The sequence below is a fragment of the Balaenoptera musculus genome, chromosome 16, assembly GCF_009873245.2.
Source record: "Balaenoptera musculus isolate JJ_BM4_2016_0621 chromosome 16, mBalMus1.pri.v3, whole genome shotgun sequence".
Taxonomy (NCBI): domain Eukaryota; kingdom Metazoa; phylum Chordata; class Mammalia; order Artiodactyla; family Balaenopteridae; genus Balaenoptera; species Balaenoptera musculus.
Genome location: NC_045800.1, coordinates 9396184 through 9423872, shown reverse-complemented (window position 1 = coordinate 9423872; position 27689 = coordinate 9396184). Strand labels below are relative to the sequence as shown.

The 27689-nt window shown below is 39.1% G+C and overlaps 1 protein-coding gene across 9 annotated transcripts in view; it reads left to right on the top strand.

Moving 5' to 3' along the window:
- Window positions 1–1133: 1133 nt before the first annotated feature.
- PLEKHA1 (pleckstrin homology domain containing A1) overlaps window positions 1134–27689 on the top strand; it is a 58176-nt gene continuing 31620 nt past the window's right edge. The window contains exons 1-3 of one of the 9 annotated variants that reach the window (XM_036828341.1): window positions 1134–1423; window positions 14829–14989; window positions 27353–27409. In XM_036828341.1, coding sequence (XP_036684236.1) covers window positions 14849–14989; window positions 27353–27409 — 198 coding nt within the window. In that variant the 5' untranslated portion in view covers window positions 1134–1423; window positions 14829–14848. Of the gene's footprint in view, window positions 1424–1923; window positions 2001–3020; window positions 3042–14828; window positions 14990–27352; window positions 27410–27689 lie in introns of those variants that run through there. The other 8 variants (XM_036828342.1, XM_036828338.1, XM_036828340.1 and 5 more) reach the window with 8 other exon arrangements.

Sequence of the window (27689 nt, the reverse complement as noted above, 5' to 3'; positions counted from 1 at the left end):
CTGAGTGCTGAGACTTTTGACCAGTTCACAAATAAAGAAGGGGTTAAGTAGTCAAGGTTCCAGCCATGTCGCCAGGCTCGTAGGCATTTACCTTGTGTTTTCTGTCCTAGCAGCTGTACACGTACAGCCTGTCCTGCTGCTGGACATTGATTTGTCTCCTGTACATCTTTGCATAGGAAGGATGTTCTGAAAGGTGTTCCTAAAGATTTTGTTGGAGAAGGAAAGGAAGAAGGACACAAACGGAACAAATATTTATTGCGAGCCTAGTGTGCGCCATGCACTGTCCAACCCGTGGCATATAGTCCTTTCCCAGCTCTTTGCGTACCTGAATGATTCTTTTTTTCAGGCTTCAGCTCAAAAATCACTTCGTCAGACTGCCTTCCCTGACGACCCTCTCTAAAGAGCCCCTCCTCCCCCACTATCTCTTTAACTTGCTTAGTTTCTCCATTGCATTAAAATCTGTATTTATCTTGCTAGTTTAAGGACTAGCTCCCACTACAGACTGCAGACTCCATGAGGTCAGGACGGCATCTATCTTGTTCTCAAGTGTGTGTCTAGTGCCTCTTATCGGGATTTGGCATGGTACGTGCTCAACAAACAGGTTAAATATTTATGAGTAAATATTCATGATAATACATATTTATGTTTCAGCCTTTCGACTAATCGAATACCGACTAATCATTCTTTAAGTTTCTCTAAGCCTCGTGTCCTATTAAGTAGGAGGTGCAGATACAGTTCTAGGGAGAGAGAAATTGTTAGAAGAATTGGCGCGAAGAGCTGTAGAGCGTTTTTCCCCAGGTCACACAGCAGCCTGTGAATTTATACTTCCTGGACTGATTATGGGACACCTTGCAAACAAATTATCTGCAAACGAATGAAGGCTATTTTTAAAGATCCCTGTGCCTGGAAGTTCTAGGCGGTGACACAAGAGAACCCCGAGTTCCAACCCCGAGCCAAGCCCCGTGGTCCTCGAAAACTACGAATCCCAGGATGCACCGCAGCGCAAGGGCCCAGCGCTCCGCGCGCGGTTCCCCCAGACGCGCCCGAGGTCGCCGCCCCTGAACCAGGAAGACGCCCCCTAACCCGGCCCGCCACGCCTCCTGGACCCGCGCGGGGCCTGCCGGGACTTGTAGTCTCCCCGGGTTGGGAGTGCCCGCTCTGGAATCTCTGCCGCCGTCTGGGGGCTGAGGCAGCGCGGGCACGCGTGCGCAGTGCGCGGGTGGGCCGTCGTGGGCGCCGCTCCCGGCAGCTCGGTGCCTGTGGGACCAGGGGCCGCGGCGGCGCCGGTGCTCCGGGGCGAGGGCCGCCGTGAAGTTCGGCGTGAGGAGCGCGGCCGCGCCGGGGCGGGGTGAGCGGGGCCGGGCTCCGGGAGCGCGGCGCCGGCTGAAGCGAGCTGGGAGGCTCGAGGGACCGGCGGGCGCTGGTAAGTGCGGGCCCGCGGGCAGTGGGGGGCGCGGGGTTCCGGGCTGCGCCCCCGAGGCCTCTCTCCTGGCGGGTCGGCCCGCGCGGCTGCACCTGGTAGAGGCCGCGGGGCCGGCTCACCTGCGCGCGCCGAGTTCTGGGTGGCGGGAGGGGGCGGCGGCGGCGTCTTCCCGCGGCTCCTTCCTTTATTGTTTTCCTGACCTCGGTCCTCGGCGCCGTCCGGCCGAGGAGGGTGGGGAGCCCGGCGGCGGTCGCCGTCGCCGAGGAGCCGTGCGGTGGCTCTGCTAAAAAGTACCGTCGCGCCCTCCTCCCGGACGCGCGGCCGGCCAGCTGTCGGGGGATTCCCGGCGGGCGACGCCTGTCGAATGGCTCGACTTCAGGGCTGAGCTCACGGGGGCTCAGCTGCCTAGGGCATCGTCTTGTATTATTTTAATGCGCTTTCACTTTAGGACTCGCCGAGTCAGAAGTCGACTCCGCCCTGTGCCCTAGCATCCTGCAGTATTAGTGCTTTACCCTCGCACCTTAATGGTGCAGTGACCAGTGCGAAAGTTGGAAGTGACTTGTCCAGGGTCACGCAGGTAGGACCAAGGAGGCGACCAGAACCCAGGTCTTTAAGCTTAGAGGCCAGCTGCCAGTCTCACCGCTTTGGGACTGTGTTGAGTGGTTTGTGGTTTATTTCAGATGCTTTCTATTGACTCTCCTGGATAGTCCATCAGAGGGGAAAGTGTTGTCATAATGAAAGTCGTGTTTACTGCCTTTGGTAGAATTCTAGTTATGCTGTGCCCAACAGCAGAGCATTTGCCCCCGGCTGGGCACCTAAATAATGAAACTCGATCGCTCTGTTGGGGGCAGGTCCAAGAGGAGCTTATAGAAGATATAGTCAGGCAATTTGGGCCATTTTTTTCCCCCTCCGATTTCACCTTACAATCCTATAATGCTTGTTTTCTTATTTTATGATTGATCGTTGTTGGTTTTGATAAGATTTTCTTTGCTGTAACGGAGTCGTTTCCGTTTGTCAATTCGTTTTTTTAGCTAGAAAATCTTATTTCCTGTGTGCTTAACGACTGGAACCAATAGCGCACTATGCGGTTTATACCATAGTCTTTTATCCAAGAACTACTGATCTGTCTGCTTTATTTCCCCCCAGGCACTCAACTTACACACTTTCTATGTTAGTTTAATGCCATTGAAACTCTCTACAGCAAAATTGGGGTAAGCTTTATATGATTCAGAGAAAAACTTGAAAAAATCATTTTGTAAAACTAAATGTTTTTTTCACAGAAGAACTTGAAGAATTGTTATTTAAAAAATAGTAAGGTTCATTCTGACTAAAAAGCCTATTGCTTTTCATACTCAAAATTTCATATTAACACATTTGTGGCAAAAGATATTTCCCCAGGTAGAGTTAGTTTAAATCCTTAACTTGGCCATGTCTTCCCAGGGGAAATTACATTTTAGAATATTTATGTATTTAAACAAGAGTATTTAAGCTTAGCAGAATTTGAGTTAATAGTTAATTTATTTTATAGCGCTGTAAACCCTGCAGTGTATCCATTGACAGGATTCTCTTGAAGAGTGTACCTGTATCAAAGGATATGGCCATGCATTTGTCCTTTGTGGTAAGCTTACAGAGGATAACTTGGTGACGTTAAGGAGATGTGATTTATATGTATTGAAACTGCTTCATACCTCATTTTATCTTGTTAATTAGTATTTTTATTGTTGCTTTTGAGAAAGGGGGGGAAGTAGCAGGTTTGTATCCCCCTCCCCCCTAGTTTTAGCAATGTAGCAAAATAGGAAAGAGGTGGTGTGTAAATGTGAGTTTGTCATAGACTAGGAGAGACAGTAAAACAGGATAAGTATACAATTGTTAGGAAACTGCCATGAGTTCATAAGCCGGAAGGACTGTTTTAGAATTGTTTAAGGACATTAAGAATAGCACAGAGTTATTTTCTTTAAAAAGTCACTGTGGGCAATACTCACATGTCAGTTGTTAATATATAGGTTGTGATATTGAAAACTCCTAGGAGAATAACTTGGGAAAGATGGAAACATTTTATATTTTTATAGGGCTTTTTCTCAAAAAACATTTAATGCAGCTTTAAAAAAAAGACTTTTATTTAAGCCTGAAAGTTCTTACATTCCTACTGCAAAACCCACAGTTACTTCTACTGATGATAATTTGTAATCCAGAATGAAATCCATGAAGTAATTTATTAGCATAATTTAAGTCGGGCTTTGACATTGAAGTACTGTTTGATGTTAAATAATTGTTCTTGTTTAAATAACTGTCATTTAAGAATGAGGAAGATAAATAGTTTTCTGAATAAAATGTAGTTAATTATTCAGATGTGACAGTAGTTACTCACACTCTGCCTTTATTAGACAGAAAATATCAAGTTCTATAGCAGTAACTACCTCAGCTTTATTACTTTTTCACATGCTTGAGCGTTTTGCTTTTGATAATATTAAAATTTGATTTTAAATTTCAAGGTGATTCTCTCATTTAGATCTGCAATGACACAATAAAATGGCTTTATTAGGAGATAAATATTAACATTTAGTTTTAATTCTTTTGACCATTTGTAAGTACCTAGCATTTGGAAATTTATTGACGGGTATCAGAAAAGAGTTCTTAGGGTAGAAACTTTCGGTAGCTTTAGATGCTTGTCTGCAATGCTTAATTATTTTTAGAAACATAAATGTATGGAATTTTTTTAATTTAAAAATAAAAATTGTTGGTATTTGTTGCAGCAATAGGATTTTGTTACGCTTAATGAGTGACATTAAACCATTTGAACTCTGAGTGATATTTTTTCCCAGTAGTTGCTGTATGATAAAGAACACGTGAGTTTGTAATTCCTAGAAGATATTTAAGCAAACATGTGCTTGCTGTTTATTTTGGTAAGCCTCTGATTAGTTGAATTGCTTTGATTCAGGAAGATGGTATTTTGAGGATTTTAAGTCATAAACATTCTTTGAACTGGAATTTCTGTTGAATGTAAAAGAAAAATCAAAGTCATTTAGGATATTTTTTTAACACTTAAGTCTTTAGAGTCTTAAAAATATTGAAGTCTTAAATACTTTTTCCTACATGGAACCCTTATCAGACTTATCAGTCTGATAATTTTATTCTTCAGAAAGTTGTGGGTTTACTCCTTCGGGTAGCCTAGCCTTTAATAGTTTAACCCTTGAAATCTGGATTCTGGATTCAGCTTAACCTCTTCTTGAAGAAAGGACAATCACAGGCACTTAGAACTGGAAGTGGTCTCAGAGGACTTGTAATGTAGCATCTTGCTGGGTACAGTAAATCCCCCATGGGAATTTCCACATCAGGTGTTCCTCTCATTACTGAGGGCAGTAATGCTGTTCCGTATGTCGTCAGGTTATTGAGCAGTCTGAGCTTGGTGAGAACAAACTTAAGACAGTTATATTTTTCAACATTGACTGCTTTCAACTATGCTTTGTTGGATCTTCCCTCTCCCTGCTTCCTCATGATTTCATGGGCAAATGGTAGCTTTGCTATCATTTACAGCGATTAAAAGCTCCAGTCTAATCTATTTCAGTTTAAACCTTCAATCTCCTATTAAAGCTCCACTCCTCCTTTAACCCAGTATCTGGCCACTTATTCCCTGAAGCACTTGGAGTGGGGAGGGATTGTGGTATGCTCCCTGGATACCTCTTTCTTTTCCCTCTTTGTGGATGTATTTGAACAGAGACTAGTTAGAAGAGGCAACTATTTCTTACCTGTTGTTATTAAAGCCTTTTCTTGATTAACAGTGGCGAGCCATTAATGTCTAGTGGTAGGCTTCCAAACTGGAATTTTTGGTGAGATCTTGCAGGGAGACTCCCCACTGCGCAGTCCCTGGATATGAAATTTGCTGTGGGTAAACCTTTACCAACCTACACTCCCTCCTCCTCATTTCTGTCCTCTCAGTCTACTTGCTGGTTCCTATGAATGTTTGGGGGTAAGGTGGGTTTCTCTCTGCAGCCAGATTTTTTGATAACAGCAAAACAGCTCAAGTCCAGCTACCTTCTGTAATTTACACTTAATCCACTGGAAACTTACTTCCTTTTGCTGTCAAATGGTGGCCTGCAGCCTGCTTAAGTCTGCTACCTTTCTGTGCCCTGCCATTTCTCATCAATTCTCTTTGTCCCCCTGCTCAAATAGGCACAGGGTCAGTCACTCAGTCTGCTTCATAAGCAGACATTGAACTGGAGAAAGAGGTGACAATTTCTCCTTCTTGTAGGCACTTCTGATCTTGGTGAATGATTCTCTTGGGGCCCCCTACCACTGCTTTTGGGTGACCATCACCTTCCTTCTCCCTGAACACTTGGAATACTTGTCGTTTTTTCCCCTCTCTTCTGTCAGCTGCTCGTGTAGAGTGGAATGACGGTAAGACGTTGGTTAGAGTACCCTAGCCCTGAGGTGTGTGTGGGGTGTTGGGGCCAGACTCCACAGATGTTTGATCCTTGATGTCTGTATATCTTAAGCTTTGTGTTTGTTGACAATTTTGGGACAAGACTAGTCTCATTCAGCGTCTAATCAGGACTTCAGTAGTGAAGTCCTGTGGGCCTAATGAAGTCTCACTGTGCAGAATTTAATTTTTCTTTTTCTTTTGTCTCTTTCTGATTTTTGTTTTGTTTTTATTTTTTTGACTTACTTCATGGTTCCTGACTGATGAAGTGTTAACTGTGTGTGTTAATTTATGAATGTTTGTATGATCTAACTGCCCCCTTAGAGCACAAGTAAAGCTGAAGGATAGATTTTGTGGAGGTTTTAATTACACAGTTTTATCTGTTCTTACCTCATACTAGCTTTACTGAAAGTATAAATCCAAACAGAAATATAGTATCGAACCTTTTTCCTTCCATCATCTAAGCAAACCAGTCGATTAAATCGTTTGCTAGGCGATTTCTCATCAGATGAGGCAAAAGCGGCTTTCTGTCTGTAAACTTAAACATTAATATTTGATGCAATAATTATGGGTCCCTTAATTTTTCATTCAACAGATTGTTACTGAGTCCCTTCCATGTTCCAGCCACTGTCTTAGGCACTGGAGAAACAATAGTAAATAGAAAAAAAATCCCTGCTCTCAAGGAACCTACATTCCAGTGTGGGGAAACAGACAAGAAATAGGTAAATAAGTAAATGATATTGTTTGTTAGCAGTAAATACTAAGGAGAAAAATGAAGTGGGGAAGGGAGATGGGAAGTGGCAGGACAGTTTGGAGCATTTGCAGTTTTAGATGGGACGTCAAGAAGGCTTCCCTGAGAAAGTGACATTTGAGTTAAAAGGCTCCGAGTGGGGAGCTTGTCTAGTGTAGTCAGCGTCAGTGGCTAGATGAGTAATCAAGTGGGGGAACTGGGACAGGTTGGGGTGGGGGGTAGGTGAAGCCTGTATGTCTTTGTAAGAGCTTTGGTTTTTACTTTGAATGAGATGGGGTTGCATTAAAACAGTGGTTCTTAACCTTGGCTGAATGTGGGAATTATTGGGGGAGCTTTAAAAATGTACTGATGCTTAGATCCCATCTCCAGAGTTTCTGATTTAATTGGTCTGGATGCTCTAATCTAGGCATCAGGATTTTCAAAAAACTCCCAGGTAATTTTAATAAGCAGCCAAAGTTGAAGAGATTTGAGCAGAGTGACATTTTATAGTACTGGAGAGCATGGGCTTTAGAGCCAGATTCCCCTGGTTTGGATCCTGGCTCTGCCACTTCCTAATCATGTGACCTTGGACAAGTTATTTTTAAAATCTTCTGTGCTTTGGTTTTCTCATCTGTAAAATTGTTGTTATAAGGATTAAATTAATTTTAAATATTTGCTTGGCAAATATTGAATAAACACTCGAACATATGTTTTAATGAGATCACTCTGACAGCTGTATTGAAAATGGAGTGAAGGGGGCAGGGAAGCCCTTGCAATAATCCAGCTAAGAGGTGATGGTGGCTTGGACCAGAGTGGCAGCAATGCAAATGGTGGGATTCTGGATATATTTAGAAGGTGGAGCCAGTAGGATTTGCTTATGGACTGGACATGGAATGAGAGAAAGAAGTCTTGATCAAGTGTGACTCCAGATTTTGCCTGAACAGCTGGAAGAAGGGAGTGACTGTTTACTGAGATGGGAAGGACAGAGGGGAACAGATTGCTGAGGGGGTATATCTGGGCTCAGTTTGCTAAGTGTGAGAGGCCTGTTAGGTAAGTAAGTAGATCCGCGGAGTTGGCAGTTGTATACATGAGTCTGGAGTCCAGCAGAGTGTCCAGGGCTGGAGATAGCAGTATTTAGACCTATGTGAATGAGTGAGCTCACCAAGAGACTGAGTGTAAATAGAGAAGAGGTCCGTGGACCATCCCCTGGGACACTACAACATTCAGAGGTCTGGGAGAGGAAATGTTTTTTAAGGTTTCTGATGTGCTCTGGAATGAAAGATAAAAAACAATTATAATTCTTTTTTTTTTTTTTTAAACAGCTTGGTTGAGGAATAATTCACTCAAAGTGTGCAATTCAGTGGTTTTTAATATATTTGCAGAACTGTGCAACTGTTATCACAGTCAGTTTTAGAGTATTTTTATCACCTTAAAGAGAAACCCTGTACCCTCCCATCTCTAGGCAACTCTTCATTCCCTCCCATCCCCCATACTCCTAGGCAACTACTAATCTACTTTCTGTGTTCATAGATTTGCTCATTCTGGATATTTCAGATCAGTGGAATCATACAGTGTGTGGTCTATTTAGAGAGAAGTGATATCTGTTAGTCCCTGGCTTCTAGATTCATTAGATGCTAAATCATTTGGTAAAGGTGGGGGCTGTAAGATGTCACCGCTGTGAAGATACATATACGTACATTTTCCTCTTTGTAATTGGTGAGAACACTGGGGTGAAATTTTGAGACTGAATATTCTGTTTCCTAACAACCTGTTTTCTAGTGGTATTAGTATTCATTGAAGACTCTTGCTTAAATCAGTGATTATATTGGAATTGCAAAGTGATGATTTTCTATTACTATCATATTTTCAAAGATCATGAGTTCATACTAACTCTAATTCAGATGCATTGTATAGAATTTTTCCTTTTGTTTTGTATTTGTACGTTTTTTCTCTTACTGTGAAAATCTAGGTTCCTAATAACAAAATTTGTTTTATTTTACTTTAAATATAATCATAGCATCAGTATGTTTACATTGTCCTATGATGCACCTGAAGTACTATCATTTACATAAAGTTGTTTCAGAATTACAGTAGCAAGTAGGATTGCTGGTCATAGGGTAAATGCACATGTTAAATAGTGCCAGATTCATCTCAGTAGGGTCTTACCATTCTGCATTCCCACCAGCAGTATAAGAGAGTTACTGTTTTCTTACAGCCTTACTAGTATTGTAGGTTGTCAAATTTTTGAATTTTTGCCAGTCTCATAGATGAGAAATGGTATCTCTGTGTAGTATAGACTTTCTTTGAACTTTTCTCATGAAAAAAAGTTCTTATTAACCTTTCTTTTTGTAATGAAGAATTGTGAACTTCCACAGAAGTAGACAGGATTGTATAACTACAGTACCCATCATCTAGCCCCGACAACTGCCCACCCAGGCCATCCCTCCTTCATCCAGCCCTCCTTCCAGAGTATTCAGATAATGTTTTGCCTCTGTATGAATAAATACCTCTAAATGATGAGGATTCATTTTCTTAGTAACATAACCGCAATACCATCACCACGCTGAAAAAATATATATCTGTTTCCTTAATATCATGAGGCAGTATTCAAATTTTCAATTTCCTTAGATAACTCAGTGTTGTTGTTAACAAGATTTAAATAAGGCCCACATGTTGTGATTATGTCTTTTCAGGTCTTTTAACTTATACGTTCTTCCTCCAGTTCCTTTCTCCCTGCTCCCTTGGAATTTATTTCTGAAGAAGCCATGTTGTTTGTCCTGAGAAACTAATTATAGTTTGAATTTTACTATTTGAATCTTTGTGATATAGTTTAATGTGTTCTTTCTCTGTCTTCTCTATTTCCTATAAATTGGTAGTTAGATCTAGATTCAGGTATTTGTACATTTTTTTTTCATAAATGTTTTATAGATGGTATAAATTCCACAAGGAGACACATGAAGTCTGGTTGTCTTCTTTTTTTGTGGTGTCGGTAGCAGTGCCTACTGTATCATATGTCATTTTGGGATTTTCTTATCATGAGTGAAGTTGAGCGTCTCAGTATGTTTGAGGGTCATTTTTATGTCTTTTTCTGTAGAATGTTCATGTCTTTTGCCCACTTTTCTGTTGAAGTTTTTGATATATTTCCCTTGACATTTTTTGCAGACTCTTTAAATGTTAGGGAGATGAACCCTTTGTAATAAAAGCTGCAAGTATTTTCTACTGGTTTTGACTTGCTGATCAGGATTTGCCATGCAAAATATTTTTTAAAAAGTTATTTGTAGTCAAATTTATTAATGAATTTTTTATTCTGCTGGATTTTTAAAACTTTTTCGAGTTTAAATTACATACAATAAACTGTATCCATTTAAAGTTTACAATTTGATGAGTTTTGGCCATATTGTTGAATGCAGTAGGAGTTCCTTTATATTGTAGACTGCTATTCCATTGTATAAACATACTACATTTTATTTATCTATTCACCTTTTGATAAAGGACATTTGGGTTGTTTCTAGTTTGTAGCTATTATGAATAAAGCTGCTACTAATAGTTGTGAATTAGTCTTTGCATGAATATATGTTTTCATTTCTCTTGAGTAAATACCTAGGAATAGAATGGCTGTGTCATAGGGTAGGTGTATGTTTGGTTTTATTGCCAGAACTTTTCCCATAGTGATTGTACCATCTTACATTCCCATCAACAGTACATAAATTCTGGAGGCACCACACCTTTGATAACATTTGGTGTTGTCAATCTGTTTTAATTTTAGCCATTCTGGTGAGTATATATGGCATCTTTTTTAAAAGAAATTTGGCATTATTGAGGTATAATTTTACATACAGTAAATTTTATCTCTTTTAGTGTATAGTTCTATGAGTTTTGACAGATACATGTAATTATATAAGCTCTACCACAATCAGGATATGCAATAGCTATGTTGCCAAAAAAAATTTCTCTCTTGTTCTTTCTCTCTTTTGTTGTTCTCTCTTGTTGTTCTATCGCAAGCCCTAGCAACTCTGATCTGTTTTTTATCACTGTAGTTTTTGTTTTTGTTTTTTTTTAAATTTGTATGCAATACAGCTTACTCTGTGTGGTATTTGAGCCTATTTTTGATAAATGCATAGTTGTGTATCCGATTACAATCAAGATACAGAACAGTTCCATCACTCCATAAATTACCCTTTGAAGTCAGTCCCTCTCACTGATCTGTTCTCTGTCCCTATAGCCGTTTGGTCTGGCTTTTTTCACTTAACAAAATACCCATATTGTGTGTATCAATACTTTGTTCCTTTATCTTGCTAAGTAGTATTCCATTGTATTGGATGTACCACAGTTTCTTCATTTACCAGTTAAAGGACATTTGGTTTGTTTCTGCTTTTTGCCAATTATGAATAATGTTGCTTTAAACATTTGCATATAGGTTTTGTATAAACATAAGTTTTCAATTCACTTGGATAAATACCTAGGAGTGGCATTGCTGGGTCATATTGTTAAGGGTACGTTTAACTTTCTAAGAAACTGCCAAACTGTCTTCCCAAGTTACTGTGCCGTTTTGCATTCCCACCAGCAATATGAGAGACTGGTCATTTGTTTCACGTCCTTGTCAGCATTTGGTATTGTCAGGGTTTTATTTGTTTGTTTTTGTTTTAGCCATTCTAGTAGGTATGTAGTGATATCTCACAGTTTTTATTTGTATCATCTTCCTGACTAATGATGAGCATCTTTATGTGCTTATTTATTTTTTGTATGTCTTCCTTTTTCTTTCTTTTTTATTATTTTAAAAAAACTATATCTTCTTTGTTGACTTGTCTGTTCAAATTTTTTTGCCTATTTTCCTATTTGGTTGTTTGTCTTATTGAATTGTAATAATTCCTTGCCTATTTTTGGATATCAGTTATTTGATAGATACATGTATACTGAATATTTTCTCCTGTTCTGTGGCTCATCTTTTGATTTCTTATTGGTGTCTTTCAAAGAGCAGTTTTTAATTTTGATTAAGTCCATTATATCAACCATTATATGGTTTAGGCTCTTTGTGTCTTATCTAAGAAATCTTTGTCTACCCCTAAAGTCATGAAGACTTTATTTATATGTATATATAAATGTCTTTAAAAGAATATATCAGTATATATATGTGTGTGTGTGTGTGTATATATATATATATATATTTTTTTTTTTTCCAGAAGCTTAACTGTACATTAGGTTTCTGATCCATTTCAAGTTAATTTTTTTCCACATGCATAGTTAATTTTTCCAGCACCATTTGTTGAAAGACTATATTTGGAATTGCTTTGGCATCTTTGTTGAAAATTAACAGTATATGTATGGGTCTGTTTCTGGATGCTGTTCTGTCCCATTGATTTATTATATCTTTTCACCAATCCTACACTATCTTTATTGCTGTAGCTCTGTTGTAAGTCTTGAAATCAAGTAATGTCAGTCTGTTCTTTAGGAAATAGATTTAGCTTTTAGCTTTTCTAGGCTATTTGCATTTCAGTATATATAATAGAACCACCTTGTCAGTTTTTATAAAATATCTTGGAATTTTGATTGGATATATTGTATCGGTAGTTCATTCCTTTCTGTATCTGGGTAATATTCCATTGTATGTATGTACATTTACCTGTTGATGGACATATGGGTTGTTTACAGTTTTTGGCTATTGTGAATAGTGCTGCTATGAACGTTCACGTATAAGTGTTTGAGTACCTGTTTTCAATTCTTTTGGATATATACCTAGGAGTGGACATGCTGAGTCATATGGTAATTCTATGTTTAACTTTTGAAGAACTACCAAACTGTTTTACACAGCTGTTGTACCATTTTACATTCCCATCAGCAATGTAGGTGGGTTCCAATTTCTGCACATCCTTGCCTATACTTATTATTTTCCTCTCTTAATTATATCCATCCAGGTGAGTGTGAAGTGGTATCTCACTGTGGTTTTGGATTACATTTCCCTAATGACAAATAATACTGGGCAACTTTTTTTGTTCTGGTTGGCCATTTGTTTTATCTTCTTTGAGAAATGTCTTTTCAAGTCCTTTGTCCATTTTTTAATTGGGTTTGTTTTTTCGTTGTTGAGTTGTAGGAGTTATTTGTATATTCTGGATATTAGACCCTTATTTGCAAATATTTCCTCCCATTCTGTAGGTTGTTGTTTCATTTTCTTGATGTCCTTTGATGCAAAAAAGTTTTTAATTTTTATGAAGTCCAATTTGTCTTATTTTTTCTTTTGTTGTTTGTGCTTTCAGTGTCACATCTAAGAATTCATTGCCAACTCCATGGCCATGAAGATTTTCCTCTACGTTTTCTTGAAGTTTTATAGTTCTAGCTCTTATATTTAGATTAATTCATTTTGAGTTACTTTTTGTATATGGTGTAAGATAGTGGTCCAGTTTAATTCTTCAGCACGTGGCTCTCCAGTTGTCCCATTACCGTTTGTTAAAGAGGCTATTCTTTCCCTATTGCATGATATTGGCACTGTCGTTGAAAGTCAGTTAGCCATAGATGTATGGGTTTGTCTCTGGGCTCTCAATTCTATTCCTTTGGCCTGTGTCTTTCCTTATGGCATACCACACAAGTTGACAGTTTTTACCTGCAGTATGTGTTAGTATAGTGTATTAATTTTCCAAGTTTTGATTACATTTTAGAAATTTTTTAGAACTTTGGGTAAGTTCATTAAAAAATTATCTCCAAGTGCCAGATCTGTAATAACACACATGTACAAACTTAATTTATAATTTTGTTTAAAACTTTTTGGGGAACTTTCTTGGTGGTGCAGTGGTTAAGAATCCACCTGCGAATGCAGGGGACATGGGTTCGATCCCTGGTGCGGGAAGATCCCACATTCCGTGGAGCTAAGCCCGTGCACCACAACTACTGAGCCTGTGCTCTAGAGCCCGCGAGCCACAACTACTGAGCCTGCATGCCACAACTACTGAAGCTCACGCACGTAGAGCCGTGCTCCGCAACGAGAAGCCACCTCAGTGAGAAGCCTGCGCACCGCAATGAAGAGCGGCCCCTGCACGCTGCAATTAGAGAAAGCCCGTGTGCAGCAATGAAGAACCAATGCAGCCAAAAATAAATAAATAAATAAATTAGTTAATTAAAGAAAACTTTTTGGCGTGTTTCACCATTTCTCTGGCTGCATACAGAGTAGTGATTTAGATAAGCAGTATATCAGGGTGTATTCTAATTGTATTTTCACTGTGAGTTAAACGAAAAAATAGTTACGTAAATAATTCAACCTGCCGAAAGATGTTGGCGCTGGCTGTAGAAGTACCTTTGGAGTAGGAATAGTCTGCAGATTTGCATCGCATCAGGAGGGAATCACATATCTACAGTTTTTAGAGAAAAATGGATGGAAACACTGCTTTTTATCCAAGCCATGGTTTTTAACTTTAATGAACATAACAAAAATTTCAGTCCTTCAGAATCAGAATATGATATGCCTCTGAAGTCTCCTTTAATCTGTGACTTCTCTTTCTCTCTCTCTCCTTTTTTTTTTTTTCCTGTAGTAATTTATTTGCTGAAGAAACTGGGCTTTTGGTTCTGATGTTTCCCACGGTCCACTTTTGCTGATTGAATACCTGTGGTGAAGTTTAATATGTTCTTCTGTGTTCTTTGTTTCCTGTGAACTGGAAGCTGGACTTAGGGAAATCTAGAAACTTGATCAAATTGAGATAAACCTTTTTTTTTGTTTGTTTGTTATATGCTCTTTATTGGTGATGTTTGTGTCTTCCATTCGGGGGCACATAATACCTGCTTATCTCTCTCTTCATGATGTTAGCTTACTTTATTTTGATTCATTTTGGTTTTAATAATACCAAGGGTTTTAGAGTGACAGGATGATGTAAACATTAAGATATAAGCTCTGGAGTCCAAGAATCTGGGTTCATGTTTTGATTCATTACCTGCTAGTTCACTAATCTTGGAAAGGCACTTGCCCTTCTCAGTGTTACATTTCTTACCTGTGAAATGGGGATGATGATGCCTACTCATAGTGAGAAGTTAAGTAAGTTATTCAGCTGACATGAATAGCTGTCCTTCGTCCGCATCAGTTCTGTACAGCTGCATTTGGTAACCACTCACAATAAGCTTCATTTCAAGTGATTTTTGCCCATGATTTATGTATTCACATTAACCAGCCCCCACCTCATGTTGGAAAGTAGGCTCTTTGTTGAATAAACCATACCATAGCACATTTTATACTTGAAGTCCACTGAGAAGTACTTACTGTTAATGTTTTTATTTTACAGTGTAATGTTCAAGCACAGAAATGCCTTATGTGGATCGTCAGAATCGCATTTGTGGTTTTCTAGACATTGAAGAAAATGAAAACAGTGGGAAATTTCTTCGGAGGTACTTCATACTGGATACCAGAGAAGATAGTTTTGTATGGTACATGGATAATCCACAGGTTTGTAAAAATCCAAAGGGTTACCTCTTCAACAGCATACAAGAGTTTTAATTATGAAAGTATTTGATATACTATGGAGGTGTTAGGATTTGTCTTCTAAACAAAATATGTTTAGATTTATTTCTACTGACTGTATTCTCCTTGCCCTGTACCCCCAACGCCTACTGTGTTAAATAAATTTCAGAAGATGAAACTCAGTTTATTTGATAAAAATTTATGCATGTATTTATGTTTTCCCTTCCTTGGGAGGGACAACTCTTAACTCTGGTAGAAAATTTTTGAATCGTTTAAATTTAAGATACTGTCTCTAAGATAGAGACTACTATCTTTTGGTAAATAAACTACTTAAACGAGTTGACACTCTTGCACATGTATAGTCCTTTTATCTTGTAGTGTCAGACTTGAGTGTTGGCCACTCGTGAATTTGATTTTATTGTTGCTTTGCAAATTATTGGAGGTAAATGTCATATATTAAAAATTAGAATCCCAGTTTTAAGATCTGTGAGTGGCCTGGGATTAGAGATCATCTGTTGAGTAGTTTTAAATTTTCTCTACCTGTGAAACTCTTTATTCAAATTGAGAAGTATGTTGCAAGGAAGCATGTGCAAAGCAAGAGATGAGTCCCTAGCAAACTTCTAAGCTGATTTGGTCTAGTGGACGACCTGTGCAGGTGAGGAATGAAAAGTTGAGGAGGAGCAGGGACTGGTAGGAGGTTCCATTCTGTTTCACAGAGCAGGAACCAGATCCCCTAACAACTGGTCTGGTATTCTTTTCTCCCCAATACTGATTTTAGGTTAGACAAAATAAATATATGCTAATGCATTTATATTTGTTCATATAGAATTTGAGTTGTAAGGAACTATATTCAATATCCTGAGATAAACCATAATGGAAAAGAATATAAAAAAGAATGTGTATATATATGTGTGTATATGGCATATAAGTATGCAGCGGAAATTAACACAACATTGTAAATCAACCGTATTTCAGTAAAAAAATTAAATAAAATAAAAAAGGAAAAAAACCAACTAGGATAAATACTAGACAGTTGAAAAAGTAATCAGTTGGCAATACCCTTGAAGGCCACAGGGTACTGAGTAACCCCCAGCAGGACTTTGTGAAAAGCAAGTCCAGTCAGGAAGCAAACATCCCCTCATCCTCTCCTTGGATCTTCTACTTATTGACCTACTTTTGCCCTCTGATTCTCTATAAATTTAGTCCTTGATCCACATGCAGCCTTTCAAATTTTGGAAGAGAATTTGTATTTTAATTCAGTTTATATTATTTGAGTGCTGACTTTGTATGAGACTTTCTTTGCTAGGAACTGTCTTTTCTCTCTCCTTATCCTTATTGAGCTTATTGACACCCTATTTTACTCCCTTATCTCTGGGTGTGACCAGCTTTCTTGGGTGATAGTAACCTGTCCATGCAACTGCATGATTAATACCTTTATTTACTTGACCAGAGTCACTGGGAGAAGCAACAAGTCAGCAGAAATCAAAAGTTCATGTTTACCTTCTTTTTCCTCTTTTTAAAACATAAATCCAGTTCCTCCCTTTTACTACCCATCCCTTTATCTGTGGCACAATCCCTTCCCAAACTCCTTTTCCCAAGGTGGAAAGTAACTTAGGCCCCCTTGACTCCCTCTGATTACAGTTTATTAGATTCCAGTTTCGGTTTTCCTCCCCCATGCAAACCATTGCTCAGTCCTGCCTGTGAGCTCTCCCTCATTTGTCTTCTTAAGATCTGGCTGACTCGTATATAGTTTCTCCTGAATTTTATTTACAACTCCTTGATTGTTTTTCTGTCTTTATATATAATAGTCTTCTCCTTAGAATTTCTCCTTTTGTCAGTACTTCCCACTTAGAGCTAAAAAGAAGAAAAGTACAAAATAGAATATGTTTATTACACTGAAGGAACCATAAACTTGGATTTCAGAGGGAAGGTGTGATTATAGCTAGCAGAGGGAGTGAAAGTCTTGACAGAGGTGGTAACATTTGAAATTGATCTAGAAGAATGGGTATGATTTTGGCCAAGAGGTGGAGAAGTGGGTATTCTGGTGCTCAAAGAATAGCATGGGCAAGAAATCAAAGTAAGAAACCCTGTAGTGTATTTGGAAAATAGTTCACTTTGGCTATAGCAGGGAGGGTATATGTTAAAGTTTGGACTCAGCTAGATCTTTTTCACATGAACTCTTTTAAAGCCAGATTTCTGTGGTGTAATTAGCCCATTAGTGCTTTTGAATGTAGTATAGCATTTTAAATCTGTCTTTTTATTCAGTTCTTAATAATTTTATCTCTTCATTCCAACTGATAAGAATCTTTTACAGTCTGCATTCTACTGTCCAGTGTATTAGCCATCAGTACCACCTTTGTGTCACTTTAAAATGTATTAAGGGACATCTCTTCATGAAAACTTTAGTAAAATGTCTTGATAAGATTATTGTGGTTGAACCACATGAAATTGCCAATATACCACCATTTTGATCTACTAAAAAATGGCAGTTTCATATGATTCAATCTGGTTGCTATGTTACGTGCTGTAACACTGCTTTACTGATCATAGTAACCCTGATAATGAAAGAAATTAGTTTGGCTCACCTGTCCTTAGGGAGCCGTTCTTCCTCTGATCACTGCTTTCTTTACCACTAACCATTGGTTTAAAAATCCATTGTAGTGTATTACTAGGGATCAATTTGGGGCTTTCTGTGTTGTTTTTTTTTTTTAAATAAATTTATTTATTTATTTATTTTTAATTTATTTTTGGCTGTGTTGGGTCTTCGTTGCTGCACTCAGGCTTTCTCTAGTTGCGGCGGGCAGGGGCTACTCTTTGTTGCGGTGAGTGGGCTTCTCATTGCGGTGGCTTCTCTTGCTGTGGAGCATGGGCTCTAGGCGCTCAGGCTTCAGTAGTTGTGGCACATGGGCTCAGTAGTTGTGGCTCGCGGGCTCTAGAGCACAGGCTCAGTAGTTGTGGCGCACAGGCTTAGTTGCTCAGCGGCATGTGGGATCTTCCCGGACCAGGGCTCAAACCCGTGTCCCCTGCATTGGCAGGTGGATTCTTAACCACTGCGCCACCAGGGAAGTCCCAGGGCTTTCTGTATTTTGTTGAGGGAATGAGAAGTGGTGGAGAATTAATGACTAAGTAGCTTTATCAGGAAGTGAATTTGAGAAAACTTGAAAGAGTATTTTGGCAAAATGAGTACAGGAACTCATGAGAACAAATGGTTTCTTTCCTTTTTATCTCAAATGTCATATTGGTTTATTATTTCTTGTTCATTGTCAAGTAACAAATTTTGAAACCCACATTTTTTCTGGTTGAACTTGGCAGTAATCGTACCAGTTCGTAGAAACTAGGTATTTTGGATATCATTTTATCTCCCAGCTACTTATATTTCTTTGTACTGTGCCACTGTTTAATCTGTGACCCTTTATGTCATGCAGTGATGACATAGTTGCTCATTTCTCTTCCTCACACACGGGATTAGAGCTGTATTCAGCTAGTTCAAATAATAGACTTATTGAGGACTTAAAAGAAAAATAATGATTTTGAATGGAAGGATAGCAGTGTTTGAAAAAAAATCACTTTGGTAGTGGTTAGGAGATCTTGAAGATATTTTAACATTTCATTTTCTTATCCAAAATTAAAAAAAAAACCTTAAACATAAAACATTTTATATAAAAACACAACCATTTAAAGGTATACATTAAAAATTATAATTTTATTTTATATACATATTTATGTAGATTTAAATTTGGAAGCTTGTACAGTCTGTAGTTTAAAGCAGAACGTAATAGAGTTGTAGTTTACATAGAAACTACAGGTTTTGAAAAGACCTGTCCCTGTAAACAACAATCAGTTCATGTTTGGGAATCCTAAGTCTTTTAAATGTCTAGGTTTCCATAGAATTAACTGTTTCTGCTAAGCTTACAGAGGTTTGAGAAAGGTACCTCCTAATCATTCCTGAGAACAAGACCATAGATTTTTTTTAAAATATTTATTTATTTATGTGGCTGCATCGGGGTCTTAGATGCGGCATGTGGGATCTTTTGTTGCCACATCTGGGCTTCTCTCTAGCTGTGGTGCATGGGCTCCAGAGGAGGGTTCCCTTTTCTCCACACCCTCTCCAGCACTTACTGTTTGTAGATTTTTTGATAATGGCCATTCTGCCGGTGTGAGGTGATACCTCATTGTAGTTTTGATTTGCATTTCTCTAATGATTAGTGATGCTGAACATCCTTCATGTGTTTGTTGGCAATCTGCATATCTTCTTTGTAGAAATGTGTATTTAGGTCTCCTGCCCATTTTTAGATTGGGTTGTTTGTTTTTTTTGATATTGAGCTGCATGTGCTGCTTGTATATTTTGGAGATTAATCCTTTGTCATTTGCTTCATTTGCAAATATTTTCTCCCATTCTGAGGGTTGTCTTTTTGTCTTGTTTATGGTTTCCTTTGCTGTGCAAAAGCTTTTAAGTTTCATTAGGTCCCATTTGTTTATTTTTGTTTTTATTTCCATTACTCTAGGAGGTGGATCAAAAAATATCTTGCTGTGATTTATGTCATAGAGTGTTCTGCCTACGTTACCCTCTAAGGGTTTTATAGTGTCTGGCCTTATATTTAGGTCTTTAATCCATTTTGAGTTTATTTTTGTGTATGGTGTGAGGGAGTGTTCTAATTTCATTCTTTTACATGTAGCTGTCCAGTTTTCCCAGCACCACTTATTGAAGAGGCTGCCTTTTCTCCATTGTATACTCTTGCCTCCTTTATCAAAGATAAGGTGACCATATGTGCGTGGGTTTATCTCTGGGCTTTCGATCCTGTTCCATTGATATATATTTCTGTTTTTGTGCCAGTACCATACTGTCTTGATTACTGTAGTTTTGTAGTATAGTCTGAAGACAGGGAGCCTGATGCCTCCAGCTCCATTTTTCTTTCTCAAGATTGCTTTGGCTATTCGGGGTCTTTTGTGTCTCCATACAAATTGTGCGATTTTTTGTTCTAGTTCCGTGAAAAATGCCATTGGTAGTTTGATAGGGATTGCATTGAATCTGTAGATTGCTTTGGGTAGTATAGTCATTTTCACAATGTTGATTCTTCCAATCCAAGAACTTGGTATATCTCTCCATCTGTTTGTATCATCTTTAATTTCTTTCATCAGTTTCTTATAGTTTTCTGCATACAGGTCTTTTGTCTCCTTAGGTAGGTGTATTCCTAGGTATTTTATTCTTTTTGTTGCAGTGGTAAATGAGAGCGTTTCCTTAATTTCTCTTTCAGATTTTTCATCATTAGTATATAGGAATGCAAGAGATTTCTGTGCATTAATTTTGTGTCCTGCTACTTTGCCAAATTCATTGATTAGCTCTGGTAGTTTTCTGGTAGCATCTTTAGGATTCTCTATGTATAGTATCATGTCATCTGCAAACAGTGACAGCTTTACTTCTTTTTTTCCGATTTGGGTTCCTTTTATTTATTTTTCTTTTCTGATTACTGTGGCTAAAACTTCCAAAACTTTGTTGAATAATAGTGGTGAGGGTGGGCATCCTTGTCTTGTTCCTGATTTTAGAGGAAATGATTTCAGTTTTTCACCATTGAGAATGATGTTGGCTGTGGGTTTGTCATATATGGCCTTTATTATGTTGAGGTAAGTTCCCTCTGTGCCTACTTTCTGGAGGGTTTTTATCATAAATGGGTGTTGAAATTTTGTCGAAAGCTTTTTCTGCATCTATTGAGATGATCATATGGTTTTTATCCTTCAGTTTGTTAATATGGTGTATCACATTGATTGATTTGTGTATACTGAAGAGTTCTTGCATTCCTGGGATAAACCCCACTTGATCATGGTGTATGATCCTTTTAATGTGCTGTTGGATTCTCTTTTCTAGTGTTTTGTTGAGGATTTTTGCATCTATGTTCATCAGTGGTATTGGTCTGTAGTTTTCTTTTTTTGTGACATCTTTGTCTGGTTTTACTACCAGGGTGATGGTGGCTTCGCAGAGTGAGTTTGGGAGTGTTCCTCCCTCTGCTAGATTTTGGAAGAGTTTGAGAAGGATAGGTGTTAGCTGTTCTCTGTTTGCTAGAATTCGCCTGTGAAGCCATCTGGTCCTGGGCTTTTTGTTTGTTGGAAGATTTTTAATCACAGTTTCAATTTCAGTGCTTGTGACTGGTCTGTTTATATTTTCTATGTCTTCCTGGTTCAGTCTTGGAAGGTTGTGCTTTTCTAAGAATCTGTCCATTTCTTCCAGGTTGTCTGATTTATGGGCATATATAGTTGTTTGTAGTAATCTCTCATGATTCTTTATATTTCTGCAGCATCAGTTGTTACTTCTCCTTTTTCATTTCTAATTCTGTTGATTTGAGTCTTCTCCCTTTTTTTCTTGATGAGTCTGGCTACTGGTTTCAATTTTGTTTATCTTCTTAAAGAACCAGCTTTTAGTTTTATTGATCCTTGCTATTGTTTCCTTCATTTTTTTCATTTATTTCTGATCTGATCTTTATGATTTCTTTCCTTCTGCTAACTTTGAGGGGGGGGTTGTTCTTCTTTCTCTAATTGCTTTAGGTGTAAGGTTAGGTTGTTTATTGGAGATGTTTCTTGTTTCTTGAGGTAGGATTGTATTGCTGTAAACTTCCCTCTTAGAACTGCTTTTGCTGCATCCCATAGGTTTTGGGTCGTCATGTTTTCATTGTCATTTGTTTCTAGGTATTTTTTGATTTCCTCTTTGATTTCTTCCATGATCTCTTGGTTATTTAGTAGTGTATTATTTAGCCTCCATGTGTTTGTATTTTTTACAGTTTTTTTCCCTGTGATTGATATGTAGTCTCATAGCGTTGTGGTCGGAAAAGATACTTGATATGATTTCAATTTTCTTAAATTTACCAAGGCTTGATTTGTGACCCAAGATATGATCTATCCTGGAGAATGTTCCATGAGCACTTGAGAAGAAAGTGTGTTCTGTTGTTTTTGGATGGAATGTCCTATAAATATCAATTAAGTCCATCTTGTCTAATGTGTCATTTAAAGCCTGTGTTTCCTTATTTATTTTCATTTTGGATGATCTGTCCATTGGTGAAAGTGCGGTATTAAAGTCCCCTACTGTTGTGTTACTGTTGATTTCCCCTTTTATGGCTGTTAGCATTTGCCTTATGTATTGAGGTGCTCCTGTGTTGGGTGCATAAATATTTACAGTTGTTATATCTTCTTCTTGGATTGATCCCTTGATCATTATGTAGTGTCCTTCTTTGTCTCTTGTAATTATCTTTATTTTAAAGTCTATTTTGTCTGATATGAGAATTGCTACTCCAGCTTTCTTTTGATTTCCATTTGCATGGAATACCTTTTTCCATCCCCTCACTTTCAGTCTGTATGTGTCCCTAGGTCTGAAGTGGGTCTCTTGTAGACAGCATATATATGGGTCTTGTTTTTGTATCCATTCAGACAGTCTATGTCTTTTGGTTGGAGCATTTAATCCATTTACATTTAAGGTAATTATCGATTTGTATGTTCCTATTACCATTTTCTCAATTGTTTTGGGTTTGTTTTTGTAGGTGTTTACCTTCTCTTATGTTTCCTGTCTAGAGAAGTTCCTTTAGCATTTGTTGTAAAGCTGGTTTGGTGGTGCTGAAGTCCCTTAACTTTTGCTTGTCTGTAAAGGTTTTAATTTCTCCATCGAATCTGAATGAGATCCTTGCTGGGTCGAGTAATCTTGGTTGTAGGTTTTTCGCTTTCATCGCTTTAAATATGTCCTGCCGCTCCCTTCTGGCTTGCAGAGTTTCAAGCCAGATGAAAGATCATCTGTTAACCTTATGGGGTTCCCTTGTATGTTATTTGTTGCTTTTCCCTTGCTGCTTTTAATATTTTTTCTTTGTATTTAATTTTTGATAGTTTGATTAATATGTGTCTTGGTGTGTTTCTCCTTGGATTTATCCTGTATGGGACTCTCTGCGCTTCCTGGACTTGATTGACTGTTTCCTTTCCCATGTTAAGGAAGTTTACAACTATAATGTCTTCAAATATTTTCTCAGACCCTTTCTTTTTCTCTTCTTCTTCTGGGACCCCTATAATTCAAATGTTGGTGCATTTAGTGTTGTCCCAGAGGTCTCTGAGACTGTCCTCATTCTTTTCATTCTTTTTTCTTTATTCTGCTCTGTGGTAGTTATTTCCACTATTTTATCTTCCAGGTCACTTATCCGTTCTTCTGCCTCAGTTATTCTGCTATTGATTCCTTCTAGAGAATTTTTAATTTCATTTATTGTGTTGTTCATCATTGTTTGTTTGCTCTTTAGTTCTTCTAGGTCCTTCTTTTTTTTTAAACATCTTTATTGAAGTATAATTGCCTAACAGTGGTGTGTTAGCTTCTGCTTTATAATTCTAGGTCCTTCTTAAACGTTTCTTGAATTTCTCCATTCTATTTCCAAGATTTTGGATCATCTTCACTATCATTACTCTGAAATCTTTTCTGGGTAGACTGCCTATTTCATCTTCATTTGTTTGGTCTGGTGGGTTTTTATCTTGCTCCTTCATCTGCTGTGTATTTCTCTGCCTTCTCATTTTGCTTAACTTACTGTGTTTGAGGTCTCCTTTTCGCAGGCTGCTGGTTCATAGTTCCCGTTGTTTTTAGTGTCTGCCCCCAGTGGGTAAGGTTGGTTCAGGGTTGTGTAGGCTTCCGGGTGGAGGGGACTGGTACCTATGTTCTGGTGGGTGGGGCTGGATCTTGACTTTCTGGTGGGCAGGGCTACGTCCAATGGTGTGTTTTGGGGTGTCTGTGCACTTAGTATGATTTTAGGCAGCCTTTCTGCTAATGGGTGGGGTTGTGTTCCTGGCTTGCTGGTTGTTTGGCATGGGGTGTCCAGCACTGGAGCTTGCTGGCCGTTGGGTGGAGCTGGGTTTTAGCGTTGAGTGGGAGATCTCTGGGAGAGCTCTTGCTGATTGATATTACATGGGGCCGGGAGGCCTCTGGTGGTCCAATGTCCTGAACTTGGCTCTGCCGCCTCAGAGGCTCAGGCCTGACACCAGGCCAGAGCACCAAGACTGTGTCAGCCACACGGCTCAGAAGAAAAGGGAGAAAAAAAGTAAGTAAATAAATAAATAAAATAATTAAAATTAAAAAAAATTATTAAAATATAAAAGTAATAAAAAAACAGAGAGCAACCAAACCAATAAACAAATCCACCAATGATAATAAACACTAAAAACTATACTAAGATAAACGTAAAAATCAGAAACAAGTCAGTCGTAGACCTCAAACCCCAAGTCTACAGTTGCTTCCAAAGTCCACTGCCTCAATTTTGGCTTGATTTGTTGTCTATTCAGGTATTCCACAGATGCAGGGTGCCTCAGGTTGATTGTGGGGATTTAATCTGCTGCTCCTGAGGCTGCATGGAGAAATTTCCCTTTTTCTTCTTTGTTCGCACAGCTCCTGAGGTTCAGCTTTGGTTTTGTCCCCACCTCTGCGTGTAGGTTGCCCGCAGCCTTCTATTCCTACCCAGACAGGACGGGGTTAAAGCAGCAGCTGATTAGGGAGCTCTGGCTCATTCAGGCCAGGGGGAAGGAGGGGTCCGGTAGTTACAGTTGGAACATGGGACGAGCCTGCGGCGGCAGAGGCTGGCGTGACGTTGCAACAGCCTCAGGCGCGCTGTGTGTTCTCCCAGGGAAGTTGTCCCTGGATCTTGGGACTCTGGCAGTGGCGGGCTGCAAAGGCTCCTGAGCGTGGGTGTGGATAGTGACCTGTGCTTGCACACAGGGTTCCTGGGGCTGCAGCATCAGCATTAGCGTTTCACGCCCGTCTCTGGGGTCTGAGCTGATAGCCGTGGCTCGCGCCTGTCTCTGGAGCTCGTTAAGGCGGTGCTCTGCCTTCTGTGGGCAGACAGGGAAGGATTCCCCTCTCCTCACACACCCTGAAACAATGGTCTCTTGCCTCTTAGGCAGGTCCAGACTTTTTCCCGGACTCCCTCCCGGCTAGCTGTGGCACACTAGCCCCCTTCAGGCTATGTTCACACAGCCAACCCCAGTCCTCTCTCTGGGATCTGACCTCCGAAGCCCGAGCCTCAGCTCCCAGCCCCGACCTGCCCCGGCGGGTGAGCAGACAAGCCTCTCGGGCTGGTGAGTGCTGGTCGGCACTGATCCTCTGTGCGGGAATCTCTCCGCTTTGCCCTCTACACCCCTGTTGCTGTGCTCTCCTCCGTGGCTCTGAAGCTTCCCCCCTGCCCACCCCCCTCCCACCCCCATCTCTGCCAGTGAAGGGACTTCCTAATGTGTGGAAACTTTTCCTCCTTCACAGCTCCTTCCCAGAGGTGCAGGTCCCATCCCTATTCTTTTGTCTCTGTTTTTTCTTTTTTCTTTTACTCTACCCAGGTACGTGGGGAGTTTCTTGCCTTTTGGGAAGTCTGAGGTCTTCTGCTAGCATTCAGTTGGTATTCTGTAGTTGTTGGTCCACCTATAGATGTATTTTTTTTTTTTTAAAGGAGCACTATTTTTTTTAAATTAATTAATTAATTTATTTATTTATTTATTTTTGCTGTGTTGGGTCTTCGTTGCTGTGCGAGGGCTTTCTCCAGTTGCGGCAAGTGGGGGCCACTCCTCATCGCGGTGCGCGGGCCCCTCACCATCGCGGCCTCTCCGGCTGCGGAGCGCAGGCTCCAAATGCGCAGGCTCAGTAGTTGTGGCTCACGGGCCTAGCCGCTCCGCGGCATGTGGGATCCTCCCAGACCAGGGCTCGAACCCATGTCCCCCGCATTGGCAGGCAGATCCTCAACCACTGCGCCACCTGGGAAGCCCTAGATGTATTTTTGATGTATTTGTGGGGCGGAAGTTGATCTCCACGTCTTACTCCTCTGCCATCTTGAAGGTCCCAGAAGGTTGATTCTTAATCTACAGTGGAGGAAACTTTCAAAATCAAGATTGTTTTACTTTTACTTTTGAAATCTATCAGTCTTTATGTTTATATTTATTACTTTTTTCCAGATTCTTTTATCTGATTTTCCCACCTCCATCTTCCGCCTTTATATAATCCATCCAGTTTGTTGTAAGATATATTAATTAGGGCTTCCCTGGTGGCACAGTGGTTGAGAATCTGCCTGCCAATGCAGGGGACACGGGTTCGAGCCCTGGTCTGGGAAGATCCCACATGCCGCAGAGCAACTGGGCCCTTGAGCCACAACTACTGAGCCTGCGCGTCTGGAGCCTGTGCTCCGCAACAAGAGAGGCCGCGATAGTGAGAGGCCTGCGCACTGCGATGAAGAGTGGCCCCCGCTTGCCACAACTAGAGAAAGCCCTCGCACAGAGACGAAGACCCAACACAGCCAAAAATAAATAAATAAATAAATAAATTTTAAAAAAATAGGAAAAAAAAAGATATATTAATTAAAACACAGTTTGATTACAGAACTGCTCACAAAGCCTTCTTTCTTTAATGTTTTCAAATTCTTAACAGTATAAATTCCTTGCTACTTTTGTTTCTTATTTATGTCCTCTATAATTAGGTTCTTAGTTGAAGTTCCTAAACTGCTGTTTCTTTCTTCAGCCCTATATGACTCTATATTATGGCCCAACACAGCCTTTTTCCCATTTCAGTACAGAGCTTCTGGCCATCCTCATCTGCTTGCTGTAGCTCATCTGTTTTCTCTGCCTGGAGTATTCTCTCTCCTGCTTTTTGTGTTTCAGAATTTTTCTTTAATAAAGTCCAGCTTAAAAGCCTTTCATTCTTTCACTGAGTCTTTCCTGATAGCCTCAGCATGAAATGATTCTCCTTCTTCTTAATTTTACCCTTAGCTCTTTTAAGACACAAACTACATCCTAAACTTGTTAAGGGAAGAATAAAAATATTTTTTATGAAAGTGCCAATATGTACATTCCCTGAATATGGTTTTAAAAGTATCAATAATTTTTTGGAAAAATGATATAAATGTAGATTAGTTATGGCGTAATAAATACTAATATAATTTAAATGAGGGAAAATTCAGTCTTTTTCAAGAGATACATTTGATTTAAAAATTTTAATAAAACAAAGTAACATGTATACTCTTGAAATTTCTTACATTTGTGTTTGTTTTATGTCTAAATATTTTTCCCCATTGCTTTCTGGAACAAAATCTGATCTTGTTTATGAAAAAGAAAAGTTTAGATGCAGTGCTAACAAAATAGCCTTTTAGTTATAAAATGCATTGTGGTGGAACAGACTAGAGTTCAGTTTTGTTATCCATGTTGTCCACTTGATTTCAGACTTAGTAAATACTTGAACTGAAAAGTTAATTTGTAAAGTGTGACATTTAAAAAAATCTGATTTCTTAACTTTTTTTAGTGTGTGTGGAACATTTTATATGAAATAAATTTGTAATGTTGGATAATAATTATATATTAATAATCTGTTTATAGAACCTGCCTTCTGGATCATCACGTGTTGGAGCCATTAAACTTACCTACATTTCAAAGGTAGTCTCTCTGTATTGTCTTACATTCATGCATGAATTAAAATCCCTTAGAATGAGAGTGTGAATAAAAGGAGCCATCTCCTCTCTTTGTCATTTAAGATGATGTTCTGGTTCATATTACATTGAAAACAGTACCTGATTACTATGTTTAGGAAGTTCTTTGATAAAATTAGGAAGAATATGGAGTTAAATTACAGGATGTGGCAAATTGAAAAGTTAACATTAACTTTTATGATCAGCTATATGAACGTCAGAAGGGGAGATTCATCTGTTAACAATTA